The 17839-nt window shown below is 38.6% G+C and overlaps 1 protein-coding gene across 1 annotated transcript in view; it reads left to right on the top strand.

Moving 5' to 3' along the window:
• Positions 1 to 17839, top strand: part of cdh7a (cadherin 7a) — a 71998-nt gene that overhangs the window by 6836 nt on the left and 47323 nt on the right. The window contains exon 2 of the mRNA XM_073848367.1: positions 469 to 934. Coding sequence (XP_073704468.1) covers positions 695 to 934 — 240 coding nt within the window. The 5' untranslated portion in view covers positions 469 to 694. The remainder of the gene's footprint in view (positions 1 to 468; positions 935 to 17839) is intronic.

The following is a 17839-nucleotide window of genomic DNA, read 5'->3' as shown; positions in this document are numbered from 1 at the left end:
CCCATGTGCTGTCTTGCATAAGCCAAGTATGATAATGAAGCTACTCTTTCCTTTGTTGGGACTTGAGATGGTACATATTTGCTTTATTTCTCCAAACCTTTGCATTGGAGCTCTACCCCTCTCCCTCTGTTGGTTTCCCCCTCCCTCCTCGGTTCCCTTCAGCCCTAAAGATTAATGTGCTCCACTTTCAGCATTGCTGTCAAATACCCATCCAAAGGAAAGAGCCGCATGTCCGTTTTGCTCACCTGTAGCGCTCCGCCTGCACCTGCATCTCAGACGGCAACCTCTGAAATGCCAAAAGTCATGTTGTCTTAATCTGGGGTTCAAATGTGAAGTGGTATTATAAAAATGACAGTAAATCAAGCCTGCATCTGTGCTGACAGACTCTCTTTTTGAGTGTTTCTTTGACTCTTTTCTCCCTCTCTGATTTTCTTCAACCTCTCCCCTTGATGTCTGTTCTCACCACAGGTTTGAGAGCTTCAGCTAAAATCATCGTTCATTCCCGTGGTCTCTCCCATCAATCACCGGTCAGACGGTCTGCTCTCTACCCCGCCACCCACGCCAGTGCTGAGGGTGGTGCACAGTTTCCCAGGAGCCACCTCTTAGCCTCAAGATCTTTGGTGCCCGTTCAGTACGGAGGAGTGTATTTTTTTATTTCCTTCTTTTTTTTTACTTTCATCCTTTCATCCAAAAGATGCAGATAGGCTCTGCAGTGTGGACTGGACTGACTGTAATGACTATGCTGCTGTTGGCCCAGTGGGACGTGGGCTGCTGGGGTATGACTCTGAACTCTATCCCGCTCCGTCCGGCTACCCTCAGGCCTTCCAGAGCTAGTGTGGGCGCATCCCATCAAAGACACAAGCGCAACTGGGTGTGGAACCAATTCTTCGTTCTGGAGGAGTACACAGGAGATGACCCTCTTTATGTTGGCAAGGTAAAGCAAAATGGCTCTGATATTTTATATGTATCAAGTGCACTGAGGCTAACTCAATACTATGATACTGTAATATTTTTCATCCTTTTGATGGTATTTGCTGATATATATATCTCACTCAGACCTTCTACATTTTCTGTACTAAAACCTTGGCTTTCTGTGCTTATTGTTATGATTTAGTTTTAGACATTGCTTAAAGGAAACCATGGGTATAAGACTGGTATGGCTTAATATAAATGATGTATCTTACTGAAATACCCATGAAAGATTTACATTTTTTTTTAAATCCACATGGTTTTATACATATTTGGGACTGTGGGGGCGGCATTATTTCAATTACGTAAAATGGTTGCACTTGGTGAGCTACTGGTGCTAACTGTTGCTGTTTTACCGCAACACAATTGTACTGTACAACTTAAAGTACTGATACGATAACCACAGGTACTGAAAGAGCTTGCTGGTAATGATAGATATAGGCATAGACTTAAACCAAATGCTGTACCATCGATTTTCCACCACAAGAAGTCTAAACGCCCAAGGATATCAAGTGAAATCTACGCCGAGAAACTTGTTCAGTGGCTGCGGCATCTAGCATTTCTTTTCTTTGCCATTTGTAAGTTCTTTCAGTAGCTGTGGTCTACTAAAAGCCTCAAAGGCATCAGGGCTAAAGTGAAAAAACAAAGACGCTGGTCTTTAGGGTGTTTTATTCATCCACAGGCATCTTTACATTCTTTTTTCTTCTTATCGCTAGGAAAGCAGTAACATAGCTTCTCTTGTTGCCCCTCGACTAAAAATTACAACCAAAAGTTGCACAATGTGGCATCGTATCTGCATTTTATTTTCCGAATTGCTTATTCCGAGGCGTGTTGTGGTAAAAATAGCAACAGATAGCACCAGTAGCTCACAAAGTGCAAACATTTTTCGTAATGGAAATAGTGGCACCCAGCACAACCACTAAAATGGTTGAGCTACTGGTGCTAACTGTTGCTATTTTACGGCAACACAACTCAGAAAATAAAATACTGATACGATGACCACAGCTACTGAAAGAGCTTGCAGGTGATGATAGATATAAGCGTAGACTTAAGCCAAATGCTGTACCATAGGATATCAAGTGAAATCCACGCTGAGAAACTCCTTCAGTGGCTGTGGTGTCATGACAAGCGTCTGCATGTTTACATCCTGCCAGGATGGCATCTAGCATTTCTTGTCTCTACCATTTGTAAGCTCTTTCAGTACTACTAAAAGCCTCAAAGACATCAGGGCTAAAATGAAAAGAACAAAGACGCTGGTCTTTAGGATGTTTTTTTTTTAACCACAGGCATCTTCCCATTCTTTTCTCTTCTTCTTATCGCTTCTCTTGTTGCCCTTTTGAAACTTCAAAAAAAAGTCGCACAATGTGGCATCGTATCGGTATTTTATTTTCCGAGTTGCTTATTCTGAGTTGTGTAGCTTACTAAGTGCAAACATTTTTCGTAATTAAAATAATGGTGGCCCCCATAGTCCATAGTCCAAATGTGTATACAGTAAAACCATGTGGATTTTTTAAATAACGTAAATCTTTTATGGGTTTTCGACATATTTCAGTAAGAGACATCAGTTACTTTATATTAAGCCATACAAGTCTTGATACCCGGGGTTCTCTTTAAACCTTCCGAAATAGAAAAAAAAAAATCATACTAACCCCACACTTTTGAATGAGTGTACATCTCATTCAACCACTTTTGGTCAGATTCAGTGTGGTCACATATTCAATCACCTCTGAGTGTAGTTGAAGTGGCACAATCTTAAAACATTTTAGACTTTGTTTTCACTTACATTTAGCGCTGTCCCGTTTCAGAGAAATCACCTAAATGAATCTTAACACCAGGTGTAAACGGGATCTTAGATCTCATCCAGTGGCTGCCTGTTAACTGAGCTGACATGTTTATTTAGATAATGTACTTGGGGCGCCCAGAAGCCACTAGAGCTGTCCAGTCGCTCAGACTTATTTCTCTGGAGTGTCTGGCAAAGTCTTGTGCCTCAGCCGCACATGATTGCCATTTCTGCTAAACATGTGATGCTGATTAAACATGACTAGCTATTGTGCATAGACTTGGCATACAGGGACCTTGCTAATAATTGTCGTTTTTAAAAAGTTGTATCATAAGGAATCCAATTATCCTTAATCTTTTAATACATGAGCTATGGACATAAACTCTAATAGAACTCAAACGTTTCTCTTCAGTGCATAAAATACATTGAAAGCGAAAAAGTAGAAAATCTGCAAAGGCAGCTTGTTGAATGCGTAGGCACGTCAGAGTGTGAAAACTTCCCATCAAAAACTGAAATATGATGTTATGAATATAAAGTTTAAACACTTTTGATTGTCACATTTGCTGAACTGATGTGTTGAAATAGCAGTGTTGAATCAGCCAATTAGAACCTGTTCCTTCTCAATAATGCCAAGTGAACTTACAGAAAACCTCACATGCCTCATGTTTCTTTCATGATGAAGTTTAGTAATACTTTGTGAAAATGTGTCAGCCAATGAAGTGAAGTCAGCAAATGAACTTAATGAAGTGCATGTGAAGAACCTGCATATTTCCTACATGTGAATATTTGAATATTCAGTAATATAACATTACTCTCAGGCTGTTTTAAAAGCTTTGTCTGATATTCATTTTCAGACACTTTAAACGAAACCGCTGGATAATGGCTAGAGTTTGACGTATACTGTCCAATCAATCTGGGCTTTTAAAGCGTTTTAGCCATCAGTTTTCCTCATTAATGCCAGCTTCTATAGATGAACGTGAATATCTAATGCATTGTTTGATCCAAACTCTTTGGTATGTGGATGATTGTGTATTTAATGAACGTCACGTGCAGTGTTTGATCAAACCTCTTTGATACAATGTGGATTTTATAGTCATACCCAGTCTGAGCTACAGTAAATGAGCCACACAAAGAGAGAGAGAGAAAAAAAAGCATTGTCACCATAGAAAGCATCTTTTATGTATTGGCTCCAGTCCGCTAGCAATGTGATTGCTTTATATGCACAGGCTTGTAAGTAGTTAGCTCGATGCTAAACGCAAAGACAGCCAAACACTTTCCCGTTTTAAAGATAATGAGCCAGATACTCCAGCACGCCACCTGCTCTACTATCCTTGGCTTTTACAATACATTATCTCTCAGCCGCTACATCACACACACACCTCTCTACCATCACACACTCAAACCCTGACAGCCAGGTTGAACCTTATTAGATTTTGGCTCATCTCCAATTCACTCTAGCCGGAGGGATCCGGGCAAAAGAGAAGTGACTGAACACAAATGTTTCCACCGCACTGAATGATGATCAGTGGAGTAATGTACAGTACAGGTGGCCTATCTCTATGTCTTCCTATAAGAAAAGCCACAAATGAGATCTCTCAAAGCTCTCAGATGTTTTTCCTTGAATATACAGAGCTTCTCAGATTAATCTCCAAGAAAAAGCCTCCAATTTTATAGCTCTATGCTTGTTATCTGGCAGATTTGTGACTTCCCTTAATTCCTTTTATTTTAAGGAATTCTATAAGAAACATCTGAGACAAAGTTCATTAGGCAGATCTGAAAAGTCCATTAAGGGCAGCCTCTGAGCAATAACATTTTTCTTCTGATTTCACTTATAAATTTCTTTATCTTTCACGTCTCAAGTGCTGAATGTATTCTGTATGATGGTCATTGGCTGACTGCTTGTTCTCCTTTCTTAGCTTTCATGTAGACATCCATACTTTGATCATTAGTGAGCATGAAAGATGGTCTTATTCATCAGGATAAGGGTAGCATAATACAGACATAAAAGACAGGGTCCTCACAAACAACTTAGCATTAGATCTTATAGACCGTTTTCATATTCTCTTTCGTTTTATGCCTATGCCCTCTTTTCATGATATCAACAGCGAAAAAAAACAGATATGAGTAGTGGTTGACTGAGATGGGGTTTTCATAACTGATCTGGTATTCAGAGGCAGGGAAGCTGATATGTGACCCTGGACTACAAAACCAGTCATAAGGTTAAATTTTACAAAACTGAGATGTATACATCATATGAAAGCTCAATAGATAAGCTTTCTATTGATATATGGTTTGTTAGGATAGGACAATATTTGGCCGAGATACATCTGTTTGAATATCTGGAATCTGAGGGGGCAAAAAAATCAAAATACTGAGAAAATCACCTTTAAAGTTGTCCAAATTAAGTTCTTAACAATGCATATTACTAATCAAAAATTACATTTTGATATATTTATAGTAGGGATTTTACAAAAAATCTTCATGGAACATAATCTTTACTTAATTTCCTAATGATTTTTGGCATAAAAGAAAAATCAATAATTTTGACCCATACAATGTATTTTTGGCTATTGCTACAAATATACCCCAGCGACTTAAGACTGGTTTTGTGGTCCAGGGTCACATATGTTGATTTATATTTACATATTTTATGTTAATACATATTTTAGTAATTATGAGATGTGCACAAAATTGCTCAATGAGCTAGATTTTATTTTACAGAATTTAATTTTAAACGATTTTAATATAACTTAAAATTGACAAAAAAATAAAATCAAATATATATTGTTTTCTGAAAATATGCCCTACTAGACAAAATTAATAGTGCTAGGCAATGATTAATCGCATCCAAAATAAAATTTATTGTGTACAAAATATGTGTGTGTGTACTGTGTATATTTATTGTGTATATTGTGTATAAAGACACACACATACAGTATATATATTATAGTGTATATAAATATATTGAATATATAAACATAACATTTTTCTTAAATATATGCATGTGTGTATTTAAATATACACATAATAAATATACACAGTACACACATACATATTATGTACACAAAAAAGTTTATTTTGGATGTAATTAATCGTGATTAATCATTGCCCAGCACTAAAAATTCAGGTAATTAGGTATTTTGGGCGATACAGACAGTACTGTTCGAAAGTTAGAAGTCAGTTTGAAAGAAAGTAATACTTTTTATTCAGCAAGGACTTGGCATTAAATTGATCAAAAGTGACAGTAAAGACATTTCTAATATTACACGCTGAATTCTTTCTAAAACACTAATACATTTTACTGGCCTCAAATATTTGAACAGTAGTTTATGGACACTAGTGCACTGCTTCTACAATTACCACTGGACACAATTGAATAGCTCTTATATTCTTGTGGTTTTTGCTAGCCAATGTTAAGTTTTGTGGTGAGTGGAGATGAAGTTTGGGGCCCTAAAGCATTTATTCATCTTCAGTACAGAGTTTCATACATATTGCAAAAACATATCATGAGAATGTTATATACAAGATAGATATGCACACTGGTAGGCTTAAGTTGTGTGAATTATTCTGACCTTCTGACCCTGCCTTAAGAGTGAGCAGAGGCTAAACTCCCATCAGCAACAGTTGGCTTAATGATACTCTAAACTTCTAACAACCTAAATTTTTTGTTCATGCCAAGTTTAAAGATGCGGTGTGCTCTCGCTTACATGAGACAAACACACTTTCCAGGCTGAAATTTGATGTTGAGACTCCAGGCTGATTGAAGACAGACTTTGATGCTTCCAGAGAGTAAAAGAGAAGAACCTTTTGAAGCAATTTTCGCATCATGATCTCCATCTTACACAATCTTGCCATTTACATCTTTGTTTTTTAGCTTCAAACACTCTTTGTGGGAAACATAAGAAACCTTTAATTTGCGTCTCTAATCAACACTTGAAATAACATTTTCTGCTGTTGGTTTTTTGTGCTTTATCGATTGTCTCTCGCTTGCAATTCATGATTTTTTTTTGTTACTCTGAACAGAGAGTAGAACAGAGAAGCTGATTCTCAACCAAACATGCGGTCGAACATACCAAAGTCCAATCTGCTCACCCGTTATTATCTGCAAAATTATACCAGAATGAATTTAATGAATATGTCTTTGCCTTCTTGATATCGTACCATCAGCGACTGGGATTATTGCACACGGTGACCTCCTTGCAGCCTGATGAATATGGATATGATAGGTCCAGCTTGGATAAAATGCTCAAACGCGAGGGATGTCAAAGAGAGCGCGATGAATAATGCATATCCGTGTCTCCGGGGTGAGTTCAGTAATATCAACAATTATTAGAAATGACCCCAGTGTCTCCACTGAAAGTACACATTCATTACAGCACTTCCAGGCGAGTTCACTTCGGAATAAGCATAAACAAGTGTCCGATGCTGTTAATAGTTCCATCGCGCTAAGTTACCTGGACTCGTATCCCGCCACGTAATTAAAACTCTTGCCTCTGGTTCGGAAATCACAGGAATGCATCTCTGATTATCCGCCTTACTGTATCAAGGCCTCTCAGCTGCTTGCTGTCCTCCCATTCGTGTATTTGAGCTTCATAAGATGTGCAAGGCCCGTCGGTTTGAATCCCTCAGCTGGGCGTTGAATGTCCGATCAGATTCTGCCTATATTCACTGAGTACGGCAGAGAAAAAGGCTTTGAATTCTCCCTTAATTGGGGGGGATCCTTTGATGGTGCAGTCTGTGTAATAGCACGAGGGGGGAGAGCGTTCCCAGGCCGACTTCCGTCGCAGCCCATTTGCATTTCCTTTTTCCTAGGCTGCCAAAAACAACTCGTAGCTCACCTTCTAAATGCGCTCTTAATGAGAAGCAGACCAGGAGTGCTGCCGTAACCCCGCGGCGAGGATGAGAGATCCACACTTCTCTCCCCTTCTGGCCACCGGGAAGCTTTTCGTCAGCCAGGCCGAGCAGATTAAACGCGCCCTCCATCGCGCCCGCCCTCCCACCACATCAATGATTTGCGCAAACTGAATTAAACAAAATGAAACAGAAGAGAAAGAGCTCTTTTCATGTTGCGGATCAACAAGCGTTCCCCAAATCCTCTTTGGAGTGATTTCTAACATATGCTGGGTAATTAAATGCAGCGCTGGAGAAGATGGGACGCTTTTCATCTGCTTCCAGTCCGTACTGGTCCATGCCATGGCCATTTGTCATCAGTGCAGATGAAAGTCATTGGGTTGGCAGTCACGGCCCGGACTCCGGTGCCAACCCCGCGAGCGCGTGTGCGTGCGCAAGCGCTCGCCGAGTGCGGGTTTGCACCTGAACGCCCACAAATGGAGATGGTGAAGAAAGTGAATCGAGTCTTTTCAGATAATTAATGCTGAGGGCATTGAGGGTGTCTAGTTGCAGAGGTGCTTTTTAATAGAATCCGTCTGAGTCTTTCTCATATGGAGAGTGATATGAGCTGACACCACTGAATCTAATGACAGGGAATAAGGAATCCTCCACAATAAGGCCGAGATGTGGCTCGCACTTCCTCGGCGAAGAGCAGCTTGGCAACACAATAAAATACCATTTGCATTTATATAGCACTCTGCAGGTGTTGATTCAGGTGAAATATTACAACGGGGGAAGAATCCCACACCACGAGAGCGTATTGAAAGGCACTGGCAAATAGATCCAGTATGTAAAAAGCTATCAAGTACAAATGACTGCCTTTCCTCACAGATTCAGCCGTTTGCCTTTATTATAGACCGGATTTTAGCCCGGCTCTTGATTACCCGGGGTGGTAAGATGGTTTTAAAAGCAAATGAAAATGACATTGGAAAGCGTTACATCACTTGAGCCTGGAACAGGGAAGACAATGCACCACCCCGGTTCTGTCGTTAGCCGTTAGAAGTCACAAACAAAAAGCATTGACGTACAAACAGCTCTGGAATGCCAAGCTGGGTTTCTTTCACCTTTAAACGGTGAGCCAAGGGTATCTCTAAGGCAATTGATGCTTTAATGAGACCTCATGGGTCTATGCTTATGTGCTTACGCAGCGATTAATGACAGCTGACAAACATGTGATACGGCTCACTTCAGTTCTTTATGCTAGAGGTTTGTGTTAAGAGCTTTTGGCTTGAATGCGAATCAGAGTTTGGTTTGTGTGAATTCATGTGAATCTAAATGTGTCTCAGTAATTTATTGATTATTGATTGATGCAGACTATTATTTCCACCTGATTTTGTTTGGTAGGGGTAGGGGCAAAAACAAATTATACTCACAATGTTACTATTTTATTTCACGCAAAAGTGAAGATACTAATAAAACTGCATCATTTTTTTATTTGGAATGCAGACAAGTTAAATTTACTTATTGTAGAATTTGAGAACAGTAACGACTGTAGTATGAAAGCATATTACAGCTAAAATTTTGTTCGTTTTCAGACTGCATTGGTGCAATCTTGGTCCACTCTTGTTCCACTCTCTTCCATAGTTTGTTAACTGTAGTGGATTTCTTAAGCATAACTTTGTCGCCAAGGATTTTCCAGAGATTTTCAGTCAGGTTTAGATCATGACTCTGGTCTGGCCATTTCATTATTTCAGTGTTCTTAGCTTCAAGGAATTGCTTTACCTGTTTTGCAGTGTGATGGCAAGCATTGTCTTGCATGAAAGTTGCAGGCTGATTGGGAGATGTTTGCAGGAAAGAAACTGCATGTTGCTGAAGAAGGTTCTGATAAACATTTGCATTCACCCTGCCATATAGCTGTATAAGAGGCCCAACTCCTGCTGCAGAAAACATCCCTCAAATCACTTTCTCCTCCACCTTTCATTCACTACTCAGTTTGATACCAATCAAAATGTTTCCTATCACACCCAAACAAATTAAACTGGCTCTCATTACTAAAGTGAACTTTGGACCAGTTCTCCTCTCTCCACACAACATGCTCCTCCGCAAAGAAAGCCATACAGTCATTGTTGGAAAGGGTTTAAATACACAAAAATGCTGGAAAACCAAAGAATTTGTAGGACCTAAAGAATTTTTTTCTGAAGAACAGTAGGCAGTTTAACTGTTCAAGACAAACAAGGCACTCATGAATAACAATCACTAAACAAAAAAACACAGCTGTGGATCATTCAAGTAAGAACACAGTATTAAAGGGATAGTTCGCCCATTTAAGACATGAAGTTGTATGCAATCCTTACCAGCACTATAGTGTATACCCTGACCCACTCTGTGGTCACCTCCTTGGTCAGAGTTCTGGCCTCTGGAAGTTTTTCAAGAAAGTAGTCACGGTTAGTTTCCGGGGCCTCAAAACTGTGCGTTTTTACGTGAAAAAAATATGTGTTTCAAAGCTTGATTAATTTACATCACAAAAAACACTCCAGACAAAAATCATACCTCAGTTTTAATCGGCACTATTTTCTTTCCATTTCTATCAATCCGCGCTGCTGTCAACGTCAACAGTTCGCACGTTCCGATCAGCTGTTGATAGCGCGACTGGCTGACAACATGTCTGACTACGAAACTTCTGATGATGAAACCAATTTTAGCACAATGTCAGATCTCCAACTCCAGTCCTCGTGAGCTACTGTCTTGCTGGTTTTAGCTGATTCTCTGATGCAACACACCTGACTCAAATCAACGGGTAATTAGCAGGCTTGTATAGAATGTCTCATTTGAGAAAGGTGTCCTGTCATAGGGAAACATCGAGCTGCAGGAATGTAGCTCACGAGGACCGGATTTGGAGATACGTGGTTTAGACATACCTGTATGTGACTTCAAGCACACTTATAAACACGATGATACCGACACACGTTCCGCATAGTTACAGACAATAACAAATATAGCAAAGCATCATATTTTGTTGTGTTATATAGATTCAATTCAAATCATTAGTAAAGACATTTGCCGATTTTCTCACCACATAGACAGTCGATTGTTGTCGAGTTATCATTAACCCGGTTAGCATATTCTCAGTGTAGCCTAAAAAATGACGTTAGCTTCAAAATAAACCTGTCGTATGTGACAAAGATAGTAAATAGAGCTTACCCGTGGTACTGGTACAGCAGAACTCTTTAAAATCCGTTTTTTGCTTTTTCCTCCTTGGTTGGGGATGTAATCGTCTTCGCTGAAGTGAGCACTGCACACACGAAAATCCTTGATACTGGATATTTTAGCTCCCGCAGAGTAGCCGATGGCAACCAGCCAAAGCTGTCTCATAGCTATATCCGAAACAGGAAAACGATGGAATCTGAACGGTGATCCCGGCACATTCTTGTGGTCACAACCTGGGAATTTACAAGTTCGCACCATTGTTAATTTTATACTTTTTACGTTGTTGTCATTCGAGTGTGTAAACACTATGGAACAGCTGATCGGAACGTGCGAACTGTTGACGTTGACAGCAGCGTGGATTGATGCAAATGGAAAGAAACTAGTACCGATTAAAACTGAGGTATGAATTTTGTCTGGAGTGTTTTTTGTGATGTAAATTAATCAAGCTTTGAAACGCATATATTTTTTTCAAGTAAAAACGCACAGTTTTGAGGCCCCGGAAACTAACCGTGACTACTTTCTTGAAAAACTTCCAGCGGCCAGAACTCTGACCAGGGAGGTGACCACAGAGTGGGTCAGTGTGTATACACTATAGTGCTGGTAAGGATTGCATACAACTTCATGTCTTAAATGGGCAAACTATCCCTTTAATAATCAAGGAAATGTAAACTTTTGAACAGGGTCATTTATATAAATTCAACTATTATTTTCTCTTGTATATGTAAACATCTTTTATGTGAAATATCTTATTCAGATCAGTACGACAAACAATAACATGCATTTTGCATGACCCTCTTATTTTGTTAAAATAACTAACATTGTGCAGATTCTGAATGTAAATGTTTGACCTCAACTGCCCTAATAATATAACGCCTTAGTTATGAATATACCACATTTTTGCCAAAATACCATCGTTACAGTTCGTTACCATGACAGATGTTGGTGATTTGTGAATTGAACTGCCATTTAACTTGGTGCATGGCTCAGTGTTTCTTCTGCTTTCCAAATAAACGCTGCTGAGAATGTCAGCACCTTTTACCTAGACTTAAACTAGTTTATATCATCAAAACATCTGGAGTTTGTAGCAGAACTTTGGACCAAATCCAAAAGCTTCCAGCATAATAGTGATGTTGCATGGTCAATCTGGAAGAAAATGCATTTCCTCTTAGCTTGCGCTGTGCTGTATGTTGGGCCAAACTGATAAATGGTCAGTGGCACACGGTTCAGAAAGGTAGCACTGTTTCTTTCTACTTTTGAGAAGCGTGTGCCATTTGATTTTTTTTTTTATGAGCAGCACATATTCATAGAAAGTAAGGCAACCTGTAACCTCTAACAAAATTGCAGAAAAATAAGTTGCAAAATGCAACCATTTAGTCGCGGTATGGAGCCCTGTTAATCTATAATTTGCACATTTCTGTGCAAGCTAATTATAGTATAAACCATTCTATCTCTGATTGTCTTAAGATAACAGCTCACATCCTTTGCGGGTGGTCTTGCAATGCATTTACTGCAGGTAAGTGCTGTTTTTGGCGCTTAGAGTTTTGGGGTAAATCCAAGGTGACAAAGATATGAATAAAACAGTGCAGTGGCATCTTCCCTTCCTGAAGCATTACCTAGCTACAGCTTTGCCAAGCCTTCATGTTAAAGACACTTTTCCATATGATCATTTTTCAGTTATAGACTATATGAAAATAAAACCAGACTGGCATCAGATAGTAGAAACTAAAAATGTATTCTTAATCACCCCAACAAAATGTTATGATACAAAACAGATAATGACATTTTAATGCGTCTAATCAGTTAGGCTTAAATCCCTCCGCTTTAGAATGGTGGTGCTAATGAAGCTCGAAAGCTAATTGCGATAATGCTAACCAGCAGCCATGTGGAAAACTCATAGATGATTTTTAAACAAACCAGATGCTGAGTCACTGTGCTAACCTTGATGTGATGGGAGTTTCCCTTGTTCGTCAGCCTGCAACAGAGCGCAGTCATCCTCAAAGAGCAATGCTAATCATGCTATCACTGCAAAAATAGGTTACCCTCTCCTCCAGGAAATGACAGAAAGTATGAAGGTTGTTTGATCCAGTACTTGAAGCTAATACGACTAGAAACATGAACATGAAGTAGGCCTACTGTTGCCATCCAGAGTTATTTTATGATAATTTACCACAGGTCTTGCATAATGTCTAACTCTGGTGTTCTTATAAAGACTGTAGAAGGTAGACAAATTATGGTCTATATAAAGTAAAAAGCTATGGTCTGATACTATGACATTTCATATGATAAAAAGTAAGCGTTGCCGTTTTCTTACTGTTAGTTGCCTAAACACAGTTAAAAACTATAATGCTAAATATATGACATTTCTGGGCAAAATACCATGGTAAAACATGGTAAATGTTCATACAGTTCATACTGCTTATATATACTACCCAGAGGTTGCGTTAGACTTAAACATTGTCCGTCATTTTGACGGACAGGGTCGTAAAAATTCCATCATAATCGATTATTACCCGTCATTTTAATTTTAATATTTTAATTATAATAACACATTTAATTGCATTTATTTTTGTTCACATTTTAATTTTTAATTATAAACCTACAAGACGATATAGGCTTATGTATTTATTTTGAAGAGAACAGATAATGAACAGATGAGACTGCTTAACTTTTCATGTTCAACCCCGCAGTGACAGCGATTTTAATATATTCTCATTTTTATGACCAATATTGATTCGTAAAATCCCAGTCGATCTTTTGGTCTATGCTGTTTTCAGTTGATGAGTGAACAGTACATAGTCCGCCTCCCATCCAATAAATCGCAATGAAATAAGGTCTCAACTATCAAATTCTGTCGATTTCATTAGGAAATTCAAGCAAGAAATACCGTTTTGACGCTCTTTAATGTTGCGTGATAGATCGTTGTAGCTTCTGTGTAGTCGCCTGTGTGTAATCGAACCATATAATCAAACATATAGCAAAAGATTCCTGACAACAGTATCGTTTTTGTTCTGGATCCAGTGCTCTGATGCCACACTGGAGCACACTCACCATCAACTGGACAGGAGTTGGAATTACAACTACAAATTACAGTAGATCACCCTCAGTGTAATCTGTCAAAGTGACGGACGGCCTTCAGATTTTTCCATCACTGCTAAAAAAATTCCGCCAATGACGGACAATTTTCGGTTAACGCGACCTCTGATACTACTGCTTTTTTAAAGGTGAACCATGCTGGCAAATTGAGTCGGAAAGTGCATGGGCAAATTTTGAGATACAGGCAAAAGAAGTGAAAAATGTCAGTTTTGGTCGAATTTGAGATTTTCACAAAAATTAGTTCATTAGGCCATCTTTTAGTGATCCCAATGTTCCAAATAGTAATTACAAATCTAAAATGATCTTTATTTGTACTTTTTTTGAGAGGAGTACATTTTTCTCAGCTCACTTCTGGACGATTGCTGCTGCTTCTCATCACAGGTTGTAGGTCTGTTGTTGCAAAGCGCAGTATGTGAATATGCAAATATTCATATCGAATTCTCATTGACATGAGTGCAAATCTATGAAAAATGATTTCCAAACCCATGCTAATGAAAACGAAACAATCGCACTGACTAATATTTGCAAGGAGCATGCATAAGACGCGCCTCTCCGAGAGCATGCAATTTTGTTAACAAATAATTTTCCCCATAATTTCCCAAAGAAAACCTGACGATAACAAAATTAAAACTTGTTTTGAATGACAAAAACTATGATGAAAATCTGTTGATAATTTCATCAACGAAAAAAAATTGACAAAAATGTTAGGGAGGGACATTTTAGGAAGAAATTCATTCAGAACGAATCTGCTGCGCAGTAAGGAGGTTAAAGGAGGTTAAATGTTCAAAAATGTCAATATCTAGGAGTAAGAGAAGAGCAGACATATAGATAAATTTGATGACGCAAAAGAGAACTCAATTAGGTCTGGTTTTCTGAGCGCCTCTCACACAGCATACAAGTAAATTACTCTTTTGCGTCTCAAAAAATTATGTCGAATGTTTGATGAGTATTCACGTAAACACACTCGGTTACATCTTAGGTGAACGTAAACAATGAGGAGGCTACATTGTACATTGTATTTATGTGTTCTGTTTTGAAGGAACAACAGCGTAATTTAGTTGCTATTGTCTGTGGCATTGATGTTAATCAAGCAACAAAAGAAGAACAGAAAATAACTCAGTGCTCTGGACTGAGTCATTTTAGTATCCCTATTAAAGATTAATCTTAATTTATTTATATGAATGAATGTCTGCTTGAAAGAATAAAGAATGTGATAAACAAGTTGTTATAAAGAATGCATAATTAGCCTATATGCTCTAAGTGTTCTTGTTTCTTTATGAGAGTGGTTTCATTTAATTATAATATAAAGGCTATGTGTGTTGTGTGTCACTGCAGTTAAATCTATGCCTATCATGATAAAACCTTAATATGAAACCTACAGAATGAGTTTGGTCATTTTAGAGAAATGTTTAATAAATGCATTACGCTGTAAGTAAATCCATTAGATTTTAGTGAAAAGAAATGACTAAAACTAAATCAAAATTTGCTGTCAGAATTAACACTGCTATGAAGTACATTATATGTCTTGGTGAGATTCACACAAACATAATTTGTTTTGTTTTACATGAACGTTTACTTAATGGTTGGGGAAAAATCGGATGTGTTAACATTCTATTAGATCAATGCATTACAGTAGGTCTTAATGTAGATCTGTATCAGTGTTAACCAAACATTAAAAAAGACAGGATCTCTCTCTGCTGTTGATTAAACTACAGTTTATTTGCATTTTTGTTCTTATTTGTAATAACAAAGGTAAAATAAAAAAATAGCTATATTGTGATTAATAATATTATTAAGAAAAGAATTGGACGAAAAGAATTGGACTTTTTGCTTGGTGAACTTTAATTTATTTTTTCTCAAAATCAACTCTGCTGACTCTATTGTCATTTTTGTCCGATTCTAACAAGTCATATATCATTTTAAAAGTATTTCAATGTGCAATGTGAAAATAAAAATAACTCATTTTTCGAAAATGTGCTTATTCCTGCTCATTTTGCCAGCATGGGTCACAAATGTTTTTTTGAAAGAGTCTCTCATGCTCAACAAGGCTGCATTTATTTATTCAAATATACAGTAAAAACATTGCAATATTATTTCAAATTTATTTGTTTTATTTTATTGTTTTAAAATAAAGTTTTTAAAGTAGAGTTTTTTAGTCTTTAGTGCCACAGTATCCTTCAGAAATCATTCTGATATACTTGATTTGGTGCTCATTTCTTATTATTGGTGTGAAATTAAATATTTTGTATTATTTGTATGTATTTGTATTTATACATCTAAAACGAGTCATTTCTGCACATCTATATGATGTGGCTTATTTTGCAGTGCTTAATTCGCAGATAAGAGGCATTTTCATTGCTTTGATTGAGTAGATGTAGTTAATTAAGGGAGGCACCATCTGTAATATATCTTGCTGTGCAATTTTAGTCACAGCTTCTGAATCGCTACGAAGAAATTACACTAAATCAGAGAGAGCGTCTCGCCAGTGCCGATCACTCCAGCAACGGCACTCATATCAATTGTGTTATTTATTACGAAGTTCGTTTCAGTTTGAAAGTCACTCATTAGGTGGGATTGTGAGGAAAGTAATTGATGTGCGCTGGCAGGCAAGACACTTCCACGTTTGCCACATCCATAATCTCTCCGTATTTGGAGGAAGTGAGAGTGGGTAAGAGAGGGAGCGTCATATTAAGGGCACCCCTGCAGGATCCAAGAAGGAGACAGATGAACATAAATTAGCTGTGTGTAAAACAGGCAACGTTTGTAATCTCGCAACGTAATTGGGCTCGCTGGTTTGCCAGAGACAGATGACAGGGATGTAATGACAGTCTTCATTTATCTTCTTTATTGTTGTGGAATGCGTTGGCAGCGTGAGACTGGTGCCGGTCCAGATGAAGGAAACGTTGCGTTGTGCTATCATTCCCGTCAACAACAACCCACATTGCTGATTTACACACTCAGACATAGCATGACTCAGCCAGTTCGTTAGGGGTGGCAAGATTGCCGGCAAGTCTAACTAAAGGCTGAGAGAGAAAAGGTGAGCGCTCATCCCAAGACTTCACGCTCCTAACTGGCTTCCTCCAGCAGTTTCCTCCTCAGGCTTGGTTCCTCCTTCCTCTCGTTCCGGTTTTAGCCTGTTGTTCTTGTTCTCGGCAGCCCATTAACGTGCACCCTTTTCGTCTCTCCTTCTCTCCACTTCTTATCTCTTTCTCTGAGCTGAAAAGAGCCACAGGCCGAGAGATAGAGGACTAAGTCAAGAGATGACCTCAGAGTTGCATAGGAGAGTGATTCACGTGTTTTCCTTGTATTCACACGAACACAAACATATACAATGAGCTGTGCTCTGAGAGCTGTCTGAGGACATGGATAATATTGATTTGGAATACTTGGCACAGACAGATGTCATTTTAAGTCCTAATGCTGTTTTCCTTCATGTATTGCAGTATTTTCTGTCGAAACAGGAAGTTTGGGTGGGTCAATATTGAGGGGACTTATTAATTGTTCAAACCCCAATTTGTTTTAATCACGGCATAGACATGAATCATGATTTGCTGCTTGGTAGTCCATTACATTTAGTCTTAGGGTGAAGGAAGGAGGACTTAGGCCCAATCCCAATTCTATTTTCTACCCCTTCGCCTTGCCCTCGCCCCTTCCCCTTGTCCCTTGAAACAAAGTGGAAAGGGGAAGGGCTAAAATATTTCCCCTAAGAAATGGGACACCACTACAACACTGTTATACGTCATCATACGTTGTCGCTAGTTCCTAATGTTACGTCAGAGGACATGCGCCGATGTTTATCACACATTCCAAGATGTCAAAAATGTTGTCATGTTGCAAAAAGTACAAATGTACGGTGTACGCACAGTTCATTCACATGTACACATATGGCCGTAAGCAAAACAAACAATGCGTTATCACATGCGCTGCAAATTGCTAATCAGCAGTGTAGTGGTGCCTGGA

This window comes from Garra rufa, chromosome 10 (genome assembly GCF_049309525.1).
Source record: "Garra rufa chromosome 10, GarRuf1.0, whole genome shotgun sequence".
NCBI classification, from domain to species: domain Eukaryota; kingdom Metazoa; phylum Chordata; class Actinopteri; order Cypriniformes; family Cyprinidae; genus Garra; species Garra rufa.
Note: the sequence above shows the minus strand (reverse complement) of the source record. Positions and strands in the feature narration are given on the sequence as shown.